The 18027-nt window shown below is 39.2% G+C and overlaps 1 protein-coding gene across 2 annotated transcripts in view; it reads left to right on the forward strand.

The window, feature by feature from the left end:
- Positions 1–18027, forward strand: part of Fam185a (family with sequence similarity 185 member A) — a 57791-nt gene that overhangs the window by 3651 nt on the left and 36113 nt on the right. Inside the window, exons 2-5 of one of the 2 annotated variants that reach the window (XM_021191440.1) lie at positions 585–694; positions 3441–3533; positions 7139–7277; positions 15913–15954. In XM_021191440.1, coding sequence (XP_021047099.1) covers positions 585–694; positions 3441–3533; positions 7139–7277; positions 15913–15954 — 384 coding nt within the window. The remainder of the gene's footprint in view (positions 1–584; positions 695–3440; positions 3534–7138; positions 7278–15912; positions 15955–18027) is intronic. The other variant, XM_029535082.1, reaches the window with a different exon arrangement.

Consider the following 18027-nt stretch of genomic DNA (forward strand, 5'->3'; position numbering starts at 1 on the left):
TTGTTTTGATTTGTATTTCCCTGATGATTAAGGATGTTGAACATTTTTTCAGGTGTTTCTCAGCCATTTGGTATTCCTCAGTTGAGAATTCTTTGTTTAGCTCTGTTCCCCATTTTTTAATAGGGTTATTTGATTTTTCTGGAGTCTATCTTCTTGAGTCCTTTATATATATATTGGATATTAGTCCCCTATCTGATATAGGACAAGGCTGGCTGACTCAGCTGATATTTGATGGCTTGCTCCTTCACTGTTGTATCCTTATTCATTTGTGTGTATTCTTTCTGCTGCATGGGGCTTCGATGATATTTCCCAGGAGATGTGAGTACCTACCTACAAGGATGGCTGTCTCAGCTCCTTTATTCCCTCTTGTGGTATTGCCTCTCTTAAGATGATACAAGCCAGGAGATATGATCTCTAAACTGTCAGAAAGGCCCTGCCTTTGATCTCGCTGCCTTAGGAAAGACCTCTTGTGTTCAGGAAGAAACCATCCTGATCTCCAGCTGAGGATCTGGGTATCCGGGGAGTATTAAAATGCTCTGTGGCCTAGGCACTGACTTTTTCCTTCTTTCTGCTTTTGCTTCTAGACTTGAATATTGAGTCATCAGGGTCTGGCTCTGTGAAGGTGCAGAATATTGAATGTGATAGCTGTAAAATCAACACTGAGCAGGGCACCAGCATCCTGCAGTCTGTGAAGGTAACTTTGTTCCGGTTGCAGAAATACCTTACCCCTACAAAACATAATATACTGTATCAAACCACAAGGCTTAATTTGTTATTTAGATTATTCTCTTTCATCTTTTAGAGACTCTACAAAAATATTTTGCCTTAAAAAGCATAAATGTCATAACAACTTTGAAAGTTTTATGTTTATAATATCATAATTATTATTATAGACTTCATTTCAAAGTGTAGTAAAATCCAAAAGTATATATTTAGGATTTTGAGAGACTAAAAAACAAAAAAAAAGTACTTAAAAAATTAAACTCTATCTTGAAATTAATTTAAAAGTCAAGCATCATTGATACAAAGTACATTTTGCAACATTTTCATTTTCTTCTACTTACTAAAGAACAAAGAAAGCCTTTATGTCCTATAACTGTACTTAAAATATATGGCTATTTTACTGAAGCTTTTAATATACCAGGAGCTTTTTACCAGAGGATTAGGCAGGCAGTTTTGCAGAATAGCAGGTAATTCCTCTTGTTTTGTAATTACATTTTTACATTCCATTTTTAAAAATGAGATTGGTCTTAGCCATAAATATTTCAAAATATACTCTGTAGGGAAGGTTGCTCGTCTTTCTAGTTGTTACGGCATTTGCAAGATCAAAACCCAATACTCTGGAGGCTTCTTTGAACTTGGACATCTTTGTGTTGTACTTTCATAGCTTTAACTTTCACAACATTGATGAGAATGGTTGACACATCCTGTTTTCATCTCATTGGTTCATTTGTCCATCTTTATCTGTACACCTGCTTTTCCTGCTTGTCTGTAGATGAGGCAGTTAAAAGAACTAATTGTGAAAACATCATAAAAGATTAGGAATACCCCAGATAGCATTTTTTAGCATATAGTTTGGTTTGGGTTCTTATAAACAAAAACACTATGCAATAAAAATCTTCATCTTGAATGACTAACTGAATAAGAATACTGTAATTTCTTTTCTTCCTTAGAAATGTTTATTTGCTCAATGATGCTTCAGTTTTGGTGAATTAATTTCAGTAATTTCAAGATAGAGTTTAATTTTTTTTTTTTTTTTTTAATTTTTGTATTTGTTCTGTAGAAGACTTGTTAAGAGAAAATAAAGCTATGAACCCACAGTCTTTACAAATATACTAGCTCAAAAAACGAATTAGAAGAACTAAAACTGACACTTGTTCTTCTGGTTTACAGCAACTTGCCTCAAATTAGAGCCTCTGGGAAGAAGCAACCTAAATGGAGGATCTATCAGACTGGCCTCTGGGGGCCTTTACGTCATTAATGGTTGATGAGGAGGGCCCAGGCCGCTGTGGTTGTGCCACCGCTAGGCAGGTGGTCCTAGGCTATATAAGAAAGCAGGCTGAGGAAGCTAATAAGGAGAACCCCCTCATGGTCTCTTCTGACATTCCTGCTCAGTGTAGGCTCTTGCCTTAGGCTCCCTCCCCGATGGACCCAAGGAAACCCTCTCCTCCTCAACGTTGGTTTTGTCATGCTTCATCTCAGCAGCAGAGAAAGAAACTAAGACACCAGCCTGGTACTGAGAGAATTATTCTTGCAGTGTGGCCTTAGCTAACTTACACTCATAAATGCAGACACTGGATAGATAGCTGGCCTAGGTTTAAAAAATATGGTGCAATATCATCTTAAATGAGTGCTCATCTGTTAATATGTCTTTGACTTATTTGATATCATACATAGGGTTATTTGACATCATGCATGGGGCTATGCTATTTTAATAACAGTCCTTACTGCTGACGGACAGTTAGCAGGTACTGAGAGTCTCGGCTAAGCCTTGTTAATCCCGGAGCATCTTCGTTTGTCACGAGTAGAAACTAGGAGTCAGCAGACGGCCTGCAGACTCGCTCACAGACGCACAGCTGAAGTGACTGGGGAGCTGGGGTTGACCTTGCATTTGTGCTTTCCAGGCTTAAACTTGCCCCAGCTTGCTTTCTTAGCCAAGGAAGATGTGTGGTAGTGCTGCATTTATTCAGCATCCTTAAGGAATAAAGTACGTGGGTGTCACACGTTTGCAGGCTTTAAAAGTGTAGCACAAAAGTCTCCCCCAATAATTTCTGACTTATTTTCACTTTTAAAATTTGTTCACGTTGTGTGGGAATTAGGTGAGTTTCACATTACAGTGTCGGTGTCTTTTTTTTTTTTATTTTTTAAAAAGATTTATTTATTATATGTAAGTACACTGTAGCTGTCTTCAGACACTCCAGAAGAGGGAGTCAGAGCTTGTTAAGGATGGTTGTGAGCCACCATGTGGGTGCTGGGATTTGAACTCTGCACCTTTGGAAGAGCAGTCGGGTGCTCTTACCCGCTAGGCCATCTCACCAGCCCCACAATGTCGGTGTCTTTAAGCCATAGATAGGCCTCTTTGGAAAAATCTCATGATTATTTCTCTCTACACAAATGAGCATGCGTATGAACATTTGCTTACAACGTCATGAGTTCCAGAAACACTCCAGAAATTCACTTCAGGTCAGCTTCAGATCTGAAAGCAGAATTACTATGGAAACAGATCTTTCTAAAAATTCATTGGTAAATTGGTTTTTAGATTCACATCTGTGACTGTGACAAAGTTAGCGACACTATAAACCAAATTCTTTTGAGAACAGTTTCTTTTTGTCTTTTTAATACTTTGTTTAAATTCCTAGATTATCTTATGGGCATGCATAGAACAAAAAGTTTCATGCAAGCTTACTGTCTTTACCCTCTGTGGTTTTTTTGTTTTTCAGAGTCAAAAATTGCATGTTCAAACCAAAGGAGGTGATGTGATCTGTCATGGAACAGTTTACGGAAATATAGATATTCATGCATCGGATAAAAGTGTAAGATTGAAATGCTCTCAGTAGCTTAGTGCGATGTGATCTGTCTTGGGACAGTTTACAGAAGTGTAGATATTCATGCATCGGATAAAAGTAAGATTGAAATGCTCTCAGTAACTTCAGCTTAGCTTCGCAATGAACAGCAGCCACTACAAAGTTTATGGTGTAATATTTCCTTTTTAATGCACTTAATTCTTTAATAAGCTCATATTTGGAACTTTTATTTCGTTCATTAGATTCACTAAACCCCTGATGTTTGATAAGTCTGATTTATCTGAAGAGGCTTTTATTCTCATGTTATGAATTAGAATACATCATTAACTAATACCACACGTACGGGGATTGGGTTTTTCTTAGGTGCTGGGTGTACTTGAGTACTGTATTCTCCCAGACTTGCTGCCTCATGGCCGTCCTAAGGGTAAATTCTGAAATGATGGTCACTTATGGACAGCACTGATTTAACTCATGGGTTTCGAATGGAGAACGTGATGTTGAGAGAGGAGAAAAGGCAGCAAAGGGACTCTGGGATGCATTGGAGGTGGGGTGAGCAGTTGATATGTTCAAAATACATATAATTTCTATATTCCTATAAAAACTAAAAGCGTCTGAAAGCCTGCTTTAGCATTTCCACTAGGTGGCGCTGGGAGATAAAGCTCCTACTCTCCAAAGCTCTCTCTACCTGTGCCCTACCCACACCCCACAGCCACAGAGATTGGCTGTTACAGAAAGATGGTTTGTATTATTTTATATCATGCTGTTAATAGTAGGGTTAAAATCTGAAGACTACGCATTTTTAGTTGCTACTGTAATGAATAGTGTTTTAAATCTTATAAAAAAAATCTAAATCAGATGAAGGTTATGAGCATATCTTACAGAGTGTTGTTGGTACAGTTTTAAAAATTATACTACATTTTATTATTCGTGTGTATGTGTGTGTGTGTGTGTGAGAGAGAGAGAGATCATAAACAATAGCTTTCTTGGTTGTGTGGCTGTTTTAAATGATATTAATTTTGAATCAACCATTATAACGTGACAGAGTATAGACATTTATTTCATGTGACTGTAGGTTAAAATGATGACGAGCTGTACTTTTCTTTCTGTCGGGACTATAGAGTCACAGCACTTCCTGTTTTTTTTTTAATATATATATATATACATATATATGTTTATATATACATATATATGTTTATATATATACATATATACATGTATGTATATATACATATATATTCAACGTGTGTATATATAAATTAACTAAGTATAGGGAAAAATCCCTCCTTAAGTAAAAATTAATTTTAGCAGTACCTCTCAGGAAGATATGTGTTTTCTGAACTCCCTTTTGTTCTTTCTTTAAATAACTTCTGTTAACAATCAGAGTATACAGTTTAATCTAGGGTGTCTACATGTGACATTTTATCCACTGACATTATGATTAAATAAGACCTTATCGGTATGTTGCTGTCAACCACGCTAGCCAAGTTGTTTGAGGTCCTATCTGATACGGTTCAGGATGTGTGGCCCTGGTGTGCTACTTTTTGCTCCTGGGAATCGTGTGCAGTGATTGACAACTCTGTTGTGTTGGGGTGTGCTGGAATTTACCTCCTTTTGTTTGCTTTGGTAGTACCAGGTATCTTCTGGCTTCCTAGGGACACACTTAGTTTTGAATGAACAGTACAGATCCTTGGCATTTTCCACGTGCTCATAAAGAGAGCCTTGAACTCCAGCTTTATTTACTGTGGGGGTGAGCAGAATCTAAGCACAAGCACACCTTAGCTAATTCAGTGTTTCAAATACTGCTTTACGGTTCAGCTTTGGTGTTCCCTAAAACAGCCCCATTCTCTATTGAAAGGCTAGAACATGGCATTTTGTTGCCTGTTTTATGGAAATTCTTGGAAAATGTGAAACCATGAATATTAAGCAAGTTTTCATGAGTAGACTTTGTAGGTGGAGTTTTTTTTCCCTTGAGTTTTATGCCTTTACTGTAAGCCTATGGAAGATAAAACATTTATATTCTGTTAAATCTATTTATAAGTAAAACGCCCCCTTTTTTGGTGACAGATTTGTTGAAACTAGATTTAAAGTAAAAGTTTCTATCAGCCCATATATAAACGGGTGATTATAAAGCAATATTTTTATGTACTTTGTAAAAAAATATAGAAAATGATAAAGTTACATACTGTGAATCTAGAGGTCATAAGACCCCTGAGTACACGTCTCTTTATTTTGTACTGGTGTCTTTAATATTTTGTTCTTGAAATTCAGTCTTGTTCGATAACATTTGCTAACGTTCTTAACGGTTTCTGGGAAGTGTGGGAGGAAGGGTGGTGCTGATGTCAGCGTGTTCACAATGGCAGTGCTGCCTGTTTAAATGACCCGGTGTACTGCTTTTTGTTCCTGGGCAGAATTGTGGCAAGCCATCCTAGTAATTGAGAGTGCCCTGCCAACCCCTTCACCTGAACACGTGTTTGTTTATCACATGGGGATGACATGGGGCTCTCACTCACTCTGTTTTATGCAGTAAACAATATTTGAAACATAAATACACACTGAATTTTGTCAGATAAAATTAAGGATAGATATAAAATCCTCTCTTTTTATTTACTGGAAAGCGACCACTTTATTGATATAAGGTGGAAATGTTTTAGAAGTTTATAGTTACTGTGTTAACATGTAAGAGAAGTTGTGCATTTCAGCAAAATCAAAATGCGTCCGTGAATTTGAATAGAAATAGCTGCATTTGGCCCTTTAGTCAGGTAAAAGATACCTGCATCGTCTGTAACAAGCTTCATGCTCCCTCCGAGATGCTGTGCGTTTCCCTTTGAGAAATACAGTGAGGTACATACAGGCAGGCTGCTTCTCCATCTAGTCCTACCATTCACTGTTGGATGAAGGCGGAGCCAGATGTAAGAAAAAGAATAAAAACAGCGCAGCGAACATAATTAATATAAGAATGAATAAGATAAGCAAAGGAATTGAGTGGTCATATGGAGATAAGTATGCATGTGGAAATTTTTCCTAATACAAATAAATTACTTGAATTGATGAGTTTATTGTGGTTGCTAGATTAAGGTCAAATATAAAAGTCAAGATAACAAACTTTTAAGAGATACTGTGTAAGAGCACTTTTCAAATATCTGGTGGGAATAAACGAATAAGACAAAGTCTACATAGAGAACATAACAAACATTGTTCAGAGAAAGTAAAGAAGGCATAAATCAGTGGAGGACTTGCATATTGGCTCTGTTCCCCATCTTCAGAGAATGCATGTGCTCACAGTCTTGCAGTTGTCACGGTGATTGTGTACCTCTCTTGAAGCTGGTCTTCACTCTAGAGCCATGGTTCTCATCTTCCCAATGCTGGGACCCTTTAATACAGTGCCTCGTGTTATGGTGACCCCCAATCATAATGTTATTTTGCTATATTACTTCATAATGGTAATTTTGCTACTGTTATGAATCATAATGTAAATATCTGATGTGCAGGATGTCTGAAATGCTACCCCTGCGGGGGTTGTGACTCTCAGATTGAGAACTGCTGTTGTAGATGAACTGTTCTGGTTGTTTACACTTTGTTTTATAATGAACTGATAACAGTCTCTCTCTTACTAGACTGTGACCATAGATAAACTTCAGGGAAGTTGTGTTAATATATCTACGGAGGATGGTTTGCTTCAAGCCAAGTATCTTTATACAGAATCTTCCTTTCTGTCTTCTGCTGCTGGGGATATTGTACTAGGAAATGTTCATGGTAAGCTGACAAAGGCCTAGTCTATCTCAGACTTTCTACATGGCAGAAAATCTAAGAGATGACTATACAGTTAGAGCAAGATCAGGAAACTGACCTACATAATTAATTGTACAGTAGCCATCTTTTAAAAAAAAATCTATGAAAGTAAAATAACTTACAAGCTAATTTATTTTAATGTGAAGAGAATTATGGAAATTATACAATTTTATATAAAGCTAATTTTTTATTTTTATTTTATATAAAGCTGATTTTTTAAAAATGATTTTTATTATTTTAGTGTGCCTGTGTACATGTACACATGTCATCTCTCCAGCCCCAGTAGTTGATATTTAAACATATTTTATAAGAAGAAACAATATCTAAGAGATGAAATAAAAGCGGTGTTAATAAAGGTGGAATTCTTAGCAGTTACTTTCCATGATATGAGAGGTTAAATGAATTAAGCATTTGGGTAGGTCAGATTATAGATACTCTATTTTGGGTACACTACATTTATGTATATTTCTCCTGGCACAGGTCCTCTTAGCAATGTGCTATTTCATTTGTCTTTGAGTGTTCTGTTGTGATTTCCAAAGCATATATCCACAGAGAGCAACATTACTTAGTTAATGTTTGCACTGTGGAAAGAGAAAGTAAGAACACACAATGTTGAGATAATCTGGCCAAAGGCCTACTGGTGGTGGGTGTTATTCTGCTGTTTTATGTTTCCACAGACCTGATGATTCAAGTCCAGGTGTATGCTCTGCAATACATAGGGGTAGCATTAAGACCCACTTAATCCTTGAAAACAGTACAGTATGTGCACATCTGCTAAGAGCCTGCTGGGCCTTCTCCAAGTGTGGTCTTGAACATTTTTCCATGCATGGCCCGCTCATTTCACTTCTTAGTGAGGCTGGATATCAGTGTCCATACATTTTGGCAGCACTCCCACGTTTTAGAAGTGAGCACAAATTATTAAGTTGTATTAGAATGTGGTTACTGCTAGTCATGCTAGCAAGTAACAAATCAGCAAGTAGTCTTCTGTTAAAAAAAAAAAAAGTGTACTTAGGTAATTAATTAGAATAACCTTTGCACCTCATCTTAATGACTAAGCCTCGACAGTCCCTGCATTGGTAACGTTATTTGAACCTAAGAAAGAGCAGAGCTATGCAGTAGTAGTAGTTCAGCAGTGAGCAGCAGTGCGTTGTAACTTCATGTTTTAAACGGCTTTTAGTAAGCATTACGCTTATTTGGTGGTCATAACTAAGGGATTTGTTTGCTTGGAGCCCACCGCTCACCCCTGCTCAAGCACGAGCTGGGAAAAGCCATCTGCCCTCCTCCTACCAACCCAGTCCACACCGAAATAACTCAAGGAAGTGTCCAAAAGGCACTCTGGCAGCCAGTGCAACGTGCCTTCTGACATGACCGCCTACCCCAGTGCCCTCCCAGCTGCCTAGCTCCTGACCATGCTCAGGCACAGTCCCAGCTCCTGGCTGACACATCCGCACACCTCGCCTGACAGAGAGCTAGAAAACCTCCCTGCCTTTATTTATTCTGGTCTGATATGGCCTATATCAGTATATTGGTAGAAGAGACATATTAGTATTATAAATAATATATAAGTAGGTTTTGGTGTAAAATAATTACTTACCAAGATAGATAATGATTGACCAACACTGCAGGAGAAACAGCTGTTTCCTATTCTGCTTTACGCCATGTTCATATTCAATACATTAATGCTTTTTAAATATTTTATTTCATTTTAGACAGGTAGAATGGAATTTGGGGAAATTTACCACTAAATTGAATACATTTCTAGATCTAATGATTAAAGTAGATGAAATAAATATTGCTAGTTATAAGAGTTTAGTTTTCTAAGGTCTTTGGATATTTATTGGCTTTAATATGAAGTCAAGTATACTTCCTTACATAGTTTAAATGAGTCTCTCATGCACTGTTGCCTTAGGTAGGGTTTTCCTGAGAGAACACTGAGATGGGAATAAGAATGCAGTGTTTACTGGAGAGACTTCCTGGGCCCCGAGCCATGTCAGGGAAAGAAGCCCCATCTCCATGGAGAAGCCAGACTCTGATAGACTTTCAGCAGTCCCAAGGACAGCTCTGAAGCTGGCAGGGTTCCTCAGAGTTGTCTCACGTTGCAGTGAGGGAAACTGGAGTTTTCTATCCCAGGTCATTAGATCCCACCTGCTCCAGGAAGGAGTGTGATCTTGGGCCAAGATGGCTGTCTTCAGTTGAAGCTGTTTCCAAAGAGGGCTGTCCTCAAAGGGCTGTGTGCCGGCAGTTCTCTCAGCATCTATGAACAAAAGCCCTTCAGGTCTAAAGGAGGCTCTGCATGATGAATCATAGCCTCTGCTACGGTTAAATTTATTCATTAAATGCACTTATTGATTGGCTACTGTGTGCCAGAGTTGGGCAGGAAATGGTAGCCGTGGAAGGACTTCTGTCTCACTTCCTCAGTCCCCTCCCACCTATCTGCTGGTGCTGTCCATTGTCACTCTGTGTCAAAACAACTCTCTCACAACTCCTTTTATAGCTTTGGTGCATGCGTAAGCAGGAGTAGGAGGGGAATTTTATTCAGTCACTTCCATGTTATTCAGCCGGTTTTTCCCTCTGTTCCCTGTTTTCCAGTACAGGTAAAAGAGATTAGAAAGAGTCTAACTCATTCTGCACACCCAGTGCTTTGACTATTTTAAATCACATAGGTAAACCAGCATCACTCGCTCCCTCTCCTGTGATTACCTGGCCTCCATCCTTGTTCCCAGAGCGTAGAGGCACGTGTTGTTGAAGCTCAGAGTATCAAGGTGGCATGGATGGATGGCAGTAAGGGCCCACATCCTAGTAAGACCCTGAACATAGATTTCAGTGAATTCCTTGTTCTCACCCTCTCAGCAGATGGTTGTATAACACAAACCATAAAAATATTGGCTGTATTTAAGCTTAAGATCCTAAACTTTTTTTCCAACATAATATTTTTATCGATTCTTTGTTTGAGGATTTAACACCATACACCCCTACCAAGGACTTCCCAGTCCTTTCCTGCCCCTTGCTCTAATGACCTCCTCCACAGCAATAAATAAATAAATAAATAAATAAAGAAAGAAAGAAAGAAAGAAAGAAAGAAAGAAAGAAAGAAAGAAAGATCAGTTTATGTTATCTGTATCCTCACTGGGGCATGGTCAAACTCTCAGGGGCCTACTCTCTAAATAAAGCTGAGTCCTTCCAGTCCCTGCTGGAAGTCATCTCTCATGGAGGGCTCCAGCGTCCTATCACAGTTTTTAGGAGTTCTCTATGATAGCTTCCTGTCTAGGCTGTTGCTATTTGGGGAGGAAAGGAGGAAGGGAGAGGTTGTCACAGATGTCTTCCATGTCCCCTTTTCTCAACTGTATCTGCAGTCATCTATATCACTGCAAAAATAGCTTATTTACTCTTTATGGATCATGGGCGCATGGTCCCATGGCTTCTAATGTCAGCACAGGCCACTAACAGGGCTCCCAGTTGCTGTAGGGCCACAGACCCAGATAAGGCCCTCTGATGCAGATGCAATCACGGACATCAAGATGGCTTCTGTACATAGCATAGACCACGGACATCTGCCTGGCATTTGGTGGCAACATGGGTCAAGAACATCAACACAGCTGCAGTAAGACCATGGACCCAGACATGGCCCTTGGTGACATCACTGACCCAGATATCACCATGGCCTCAGGTGACCGTGTAAGCCACCCGCATCAGTGTTGTCCCCAGTGGCAGCGTTTTGCATGGACATCAACATGACTTCAGGCCTCAGCATATACCAAGGGCATCCATATGGCCTTTGGTGGTAGCGTAGGCTACAAATATCAACATAGACCGGGGGACATTAAGGACCCAGACATGGCCTCTGTCACCATGCACTCAGGTAACAGTACAGGCCACCCAGATCCCTAAGGTCCCTAGCAGCAGCGTGGCCCACAAACATAAACATGGCTTCAGGCAGCAATGCAGAGCAGGGACCTCTGCTGGTCTTTAGAGGTGACATGGGCCATGGATATCAATTCAGACCCCATCTTGTAGCAGGACCTCAGACCCAGACGTGGCCTTCAACAGCATGGTCACCACTGAGGTCTCAGGTGGGAGATTGGGCCACTCACATCAGTATGGTCCCTGGGGGCCCAGGGACAACACCATGGACTCAGGCTGTGGCACAGACCACGAACATCTACATGTCATCAGGTGACAACATGGTCCTCCACATCAGTCTGGACCCCAGCTACATCAGGGCCACTGACTCCCACATGCCCTCAGAGTATCGTGGGACATGGTGGTAACCTCAAGGAGGACTACTGTAGAAGGTGAACTGTTCTCATGTGGGGCCTCTGCCCAGAGCTAGATGATCCCGCAGTTGGGCAGCTTGTTCTGGGGCTGAGTCTGCATCTGCTTAAGCTCTGGGCTGCTGTACACCAGCCCGTTGACCCACTGGGCAACGACATGATCACCATCCACCTCGGTCCTCTCTCACCCATCACCAGAGCTGCCTCTCTCCACAGCGTGTACACAACTCTGCTACTCTCGCTTCCACCCATCACTTCCATCTCCTTCACCCTGTATCCCTTCCCTCCCCGAACTGGCGCTGGCCCAGTAGGCTGGCTGACTGCACCCAGAGGAGCGAGGGCATGCCATCCTGGCCGGCTTCTGCCTCCTAAACTTACTTTTATGAGAAAACATGTTGCTATTTCTGAGCATCTTTTAAAAATAGATATAAACTTTGAGAATATGTCTAAGACCTGCCTGTTCAGGATTTATTTGGTTTTGCTTTTTTTTTTTTTTTTTAAATAAAGGTTTAAACTGATTTTTTTTTTCTCAGCTGAAAGAATCCAACATATAGTTCTAAAAAGTCTTTCTACATAACTCTGAGTAAAAGCTTGCCTTTGGTAAATTGTACTAAGTGTGTATGTTACTTCTTCCCATATGCCCCTAGACAGAATATTTACAGATTGCGGAGGTGGCATAGATGGTTCAGCATGTTCTAAGGAGGGGGAAGAGAGGCACACAGGTGTCAATGGACTCTGGCAGGCATGTCTCCTAGTGTCGCTTTCATAAACACCTGTACTTCCTTCCTCTGTCTCTAGTGTCGGTATTCTCCAGGCTCATGGATGTCTCTGTCCCACTGTGTGCTGTATATTCTTGAGTCTTAGCCACTTCTGCATCTTGATGATTCAGCTCGCATCTTTAACCCTGACCTCCTGGGCGAGACCTCATCTCACTACCCATTACACACAGCCAGTGGGTTTTCATGGGCATCTCAGATTCTCCTCTCATTTCCTACCCCTTCTGCAGCCTCCCGACCTCGTCCAGAGTACCTCTCTATTGACACTTGCAAGGTTTTACGTTGCCATAGCCCCATGCTATGAGCCCATGACTTATTTTTAATTCTCTCTCATCCCCCTTTACTCAGCCACTAAATTTAAGTTTCATAAATCTCCTAAATGTTGATTCAGTCTCTCCCATCTTTTTCCTTTGGCTTCTAGCCTTCTGCAGACTTTGTCACCTCTTACAGAGCAGTAGTTCTTCCTCTAGCGTTGCCTTCTTCAAGCCCATCTCCCTCATGTAGTGATAGTGGTTTATTAGAAACACATCAAACACACTATTCTTCCGAAGCCCTTCTAACTTCCTGCTTGGGCTCTGCCTTCTCTTCCAGAATTGTATGAATCCTCACCTTTTGTTCTGTATGGTTATAAATTATTTTATACCCCTGAGACCTGTATCAGAGCCTTGGGTCATTATGACCATGTCTTTATATTCCACGTGAAATGCTTTTCCCAGCATTTTAAACTCTCTCTCTTCTCTCTTCTCTCTTCTCTCTTCTCTCTTCTCTCTTCTCTCTTCTCTCTTCTCTCTTCTCTCTTCTCTCTTCTCTCCCTCTCCCTCTCCCTCTCCCTCTCCCTCCCCTATCTCTGGCTTTCCATTGTCTATAAATCATTGCTTAGTTATAAACCTCTAAAGAGAAAGGACCACGTTCTGTTTCTATATTCTTAGTATTTAGCCTTGTGATAGCAAGTGCCCTCCTTCCTCTCTCTCCCATGTACCACCTCAAAACCACCCAAAGGGCTGCCTCTGCTGGGGACATTTGAAGGGCTCTGTCTAGATCATGAAGGTGTATGTACTGTTTAACCATAATCATATTCTTTTGCTGAAATAAAAATAGTGTTTTTACCTTTGAATCGAATCATTTGTTTTCTCTAACCATGTGAAAATGAAGGTTGTGAGATTAGAAAAAACTATGTTTTCTTAAATACTGGAATTTCTGGGAAAGTTGTACTGGAGAATATCAGAAAACACAGAGGCCATATGGTTCTGATTTCATAGAGAGTAAAGACCTTTTCTAAGTTTGACTCAAATAGTTATGCATTTAGTACTGCAGTGATCACCATGAGATAGATAAAACCAAAGAGTAGGTAATTATGCTATTTATGCCCATTGTTCATTTGTATACTTTTATGTGTTCTGCTTTATTCTACAAAATAGCTAAGGCAGAAATTCATTTGTATATTCTGAATACTTTGGACTATTTCTGTTTAAGGTAGAGATTTTTAAAAAGTATTTTTGTGTTTGTGGAAAATAAATTTTTGTGTTTTAATATATGTTAACTGATATATAGTTATATACTTTCCCCCAACTTTTCCTTTCTTCAGCCCCTCTCATGTCCCCTCCTCAAGTTGATGGCCTCTTTTTCTTTGATTATTATTATTGTGCATATATGTACATTTTTGTTGTTTATTCATTCTTGAATTTTTTCTAACCATTCTTTAGATTCGTAATCTTTTTGTTCCATATGTTTTTTTCACTGCACATAGAACTCTAATAGTCAAGAGGAATGTTATTAGATACATGTCACTATAATGAGAAGCAGCCTTCATTCTCTGTGAATCTTAAACTTTTGTCTTACAGCTGTAAGAATCATTTTGTCAAGACTTCGTATCATACCCACTAGCGACTACTTTGAGAGAATCATATTTGTATTTAAAAATAATATTTTGTTACATTAAGACTATTATAATGTCTGGGATTTCTCAGTTTTCTTGTGTTTGTGTGCCTGGACTCACTGGCTAACTGGTTATAAAACTGTGTCTTAGTTCCAGAGTGTCCTAACTGGGTCTCTGACTCAACATCTCTCATAGGATTATACTCACAACGCCATCCTGGGCTGTGAGCTCTTATCAGGGTTCCGTGAGGGTGAAAATGGCTCCACGCCTACTTAGGGCTGTTGCCCTGTTAGCCAGAGGTCTGTTGATTCCCTTGTCCAGTGGCCAGTTTCAAAGGGCAATTGACTTCCATGAGAAGAGTAGAGGACTAGAAATACAGAATCATAATCTTTTTATAACCTAACCATGGAAATGACATCCCACAACCTTTAGGCAAGTCACTGAGGTCTGGCCTGCACATGACGGAAGGCCATGCAGAGGGCATGGGTGTTAAGAGGAAGGAATAGTGGAAGCCATGTTAGAAGCTGCATGCTTTTGGCTGCTGTTGGCATGTGATGGTGAAACTATATTTTCTGGGTTTGAAAGTTGGAAGAGAGTATTTATAGCACACCAATGAAGTAATATTTACATAACACATTTAACAAGATATTCAAAGCCTTGCAATGTCCTAAGACAAAAATAATTTTATGGACTTCTCCATTAAAACCATGTTCTTATCCCTACACAAATGTCCCCTTGTTCACATGAGATGGAATGTTGGACCTTTACAGGGAGTTTTGCCATCATGCATGCCTGACTACTGAGCATCAAATCAAATGTCCTCTTTTTTACTTTCCATAGAAATTGACATACTATTATTTATAAAATAGATGAAATAAAATTACTCTGGATTAATTTTGAATTCAAGTTATTTCTTGTTTGTGTACTTTAGGATTATATTAGAAAAGATGAAGTTATTGCGTACATTTTGGGGGAAGCAGCTATGAACTTCTGATTCTAGAAGTACTGGTACCCACACACACACATGTGAAGAACAGTCCTGTTTTTAAACTAAGTGAGCTGAGAAGAATGGTTATAATACCTATCGCCATTCTGGAAAATGTATTTCACTGCACAGTGAGAAGCTTTGAAGTGTTTTCCTCTGTTAGCCATGCATCTGTGCATTCATTATTCTTATCCCAAACCAGCTTAACTCTTGGCTCAGAAACCACCTTAATCCAGCAGACATGGCAAGTGGCCTGAAAAAGAAAAGAAAAGAAAAAAGACATTTTTCTGAAGTATTTGTGTTCCTTGGTTAAAATGTGGATTTGTACAACTGTGTTGAGTTAATGAATTGATGTTTATGTTGAAAATGTGTAAGGAGGACCTTTTGAGTATTCTTGACAGGCTTTTTTGGGTGCAGTTATCTTTCCTCCATGTGTAAGAAGGATTGTTTTGTAGTTATGCTGTAAAATCTTCAGGTCTGGAGAGGGAGGTGAAGGTTATGTGCCTAACGTCATTTGTTTCAGAATTGCAACTAACTCAACTAGATTTCTGATATTGACAAAAATGACCACAAGAGAAGTGGTAGTAGTAATGACTTGTGGATGTACAGTTATGCATTAGGATTCTCTGTAACACAGTTCCTTCTCTATTATCTACGGTAATTTGGAATTCTTGTTTTCTCTCTTTTGCAGGAAATATCATCTTACAAAGCAAGATGGGTAACATAACAGTGGGTATGTGTCAAGGTGCTGTTTGGCAGTAGCTTACAACAGCTGTAGATGTGACGCTTTATTAAAGTCTGTAGTTTATCTCACAAGCCTTACATGGTATGCTGTAGGTCATGTGTGGACAGATCAGTCTGAATATATCTACTCGGAGAAAATGTCCAGGACCTAGTGTTAAGAACGAAAATCTTAGGAATTTCTTGAGTTCTTTAAATAGCTACATTAACTCTCTTAAAGAAAGGTATAGTAACATATGTATGTGTGTGTGTCTGTATTTGTGTATGTATGTATATATATGTGTGTATGTGTGGATATATAAATTTCCAAAACTGTTGTCATTTGAAGTCAACTGTTAGTACACCAATACCTTTTCATCTATATCTATGGCTGTCTTCTATGTGTCTGGAATTCTTTTAGTACTAGGGAATATATTGGTCAATAAGACCTCTGAGTGCCAGGTAGAAGAAGAGATACAAATAACAAAAGGTGATTTCAGATCACTGTAAGTGCAGTGAAGACAGAGTAATGGGATAGAGATAGCTTATGAAAAAAGTAACTTCAGTTAGATAATTGGGGAAGAGGGAAAATTTTAACTGAGATTACCAAAGTAATGACTAAAAGACTTGCAAAACTATGTGTACAGAGCTTCTACACACAGAGATAGTAAGAATATCCCATTAAAAATGGAATGTATTGTAGCATGATAATTGTTCACTTTACAGCTAATATTCACTTATAACTGAGTACATCCCAGGTTTGTCTTTCTGGGTCTGGGTTACCATACTCAGAGTAATGTTTTTCTAGCTCCATCCATTTTCATACAGATTTAATGATGTCATTGTTTTTAACAGCTGAGTAATATTCCATCATGTTGTACATTTATCCATTCTTCTGTTGAGGGACTCTAGGTTGTCTCTAGTTTCTGGCTACTATGAAAAAGCTGCTATGAACATAGTGGAGCAAGGGTCCTTGTGATAGGATGGAGCATCCTTTGGGTATATGCCCAGGAGCAGTATAGCTGGGTCTTAAGGTAGATCAATTCCCAAATTTCTGAGAAACCACTATATTGATTTCCACAGTGGTTGTATAAGTTTGCACCCCACCAGCAGTGAAGGAGTGTTCCACTTGCTCCACATCCTTGCCAACAGAAGCTGTCACTTGAGTTTTTATCTTATCCATTCTGACAGGTGCAAGGTGGAATCTCAAAGTCATTTTGATTTACTTTCCCTGATGGCTAAGGATGTCTGACATTTCTTTACGTGCTTCTCAGTTACTTTAGATGCCTTTGTTGAAAATTTTCTGTTTAAATCTATACCCCGTTTTAAAATTGGATTATTTGCTTTGTTGATGTCTAGTTTCTTGAGTTCTTTATGTATTTGGATATCAGCCCTCTGTCAGATGTGGGGTTGGTGAAGATATTTTCCCATTCTGCAGGCTGCCATTTTGTTCTATTGAAGGTGTCCTTTGCCTTAAAGAACCTTTTGAGTTTCATGAAATCCCAATTTATTAATTGCCTGCACTGTTGGTGTTCTATTTGGGAAGTATTTTCCTATGCCAATGCATTCAAGGCTATTCCTCACTCTCTCTTCTAGCAGTTTCAGTGTATCTGTTTTTATGTTGAGGTCTTTGATCCACTTGGACTTGAGTTTTGTGCAGAGTAATAAATATTGAAGTATTTGCATTCTTCTACATACAGACATCCAGTTAGACCAGCACAGTTTGTTGAAGATACTTTCCTTTCTTTATCAAAAATCAGTTGTTGATAGGTGTGTGAATTTATACATGGATCTTTGATTCCATTCCATTGATGAAGGTCTTATGTCAATCCCATGTGGTTTTTATTATTACAGCTCTGTAGTACAGCTTAAAATGAGGGATGTGATGCCTCTGGATTTTTTTAATTGTACATTATTGCTTTAGCTATTCTTGGTGCTTTGTTTTTCCATGTGAAGTCGAATATTGTTCTTTCAAGGTCTATAAAGAATTCTGTTGGAATTTTGGTGGGGATTGCATTGAATCTATAGATGCTTTTGGTAGGAAGGCCATTTTCATTATATTAATCTTTCTAGTATAGGAGGTCTT

Source organism: Mus pahari, chromosome 2, assembly GCF_900095145.1.
Source record: "Mus pahari chromosome 2, PAHARI_EIJ_v1.1, whole genome shotgun sequence".
Lineage (NCBI taxonomy): Eukaryota > Metazoa > Chordata > Mammalia > Rodentia > Muridae > Mus > Mus pahari.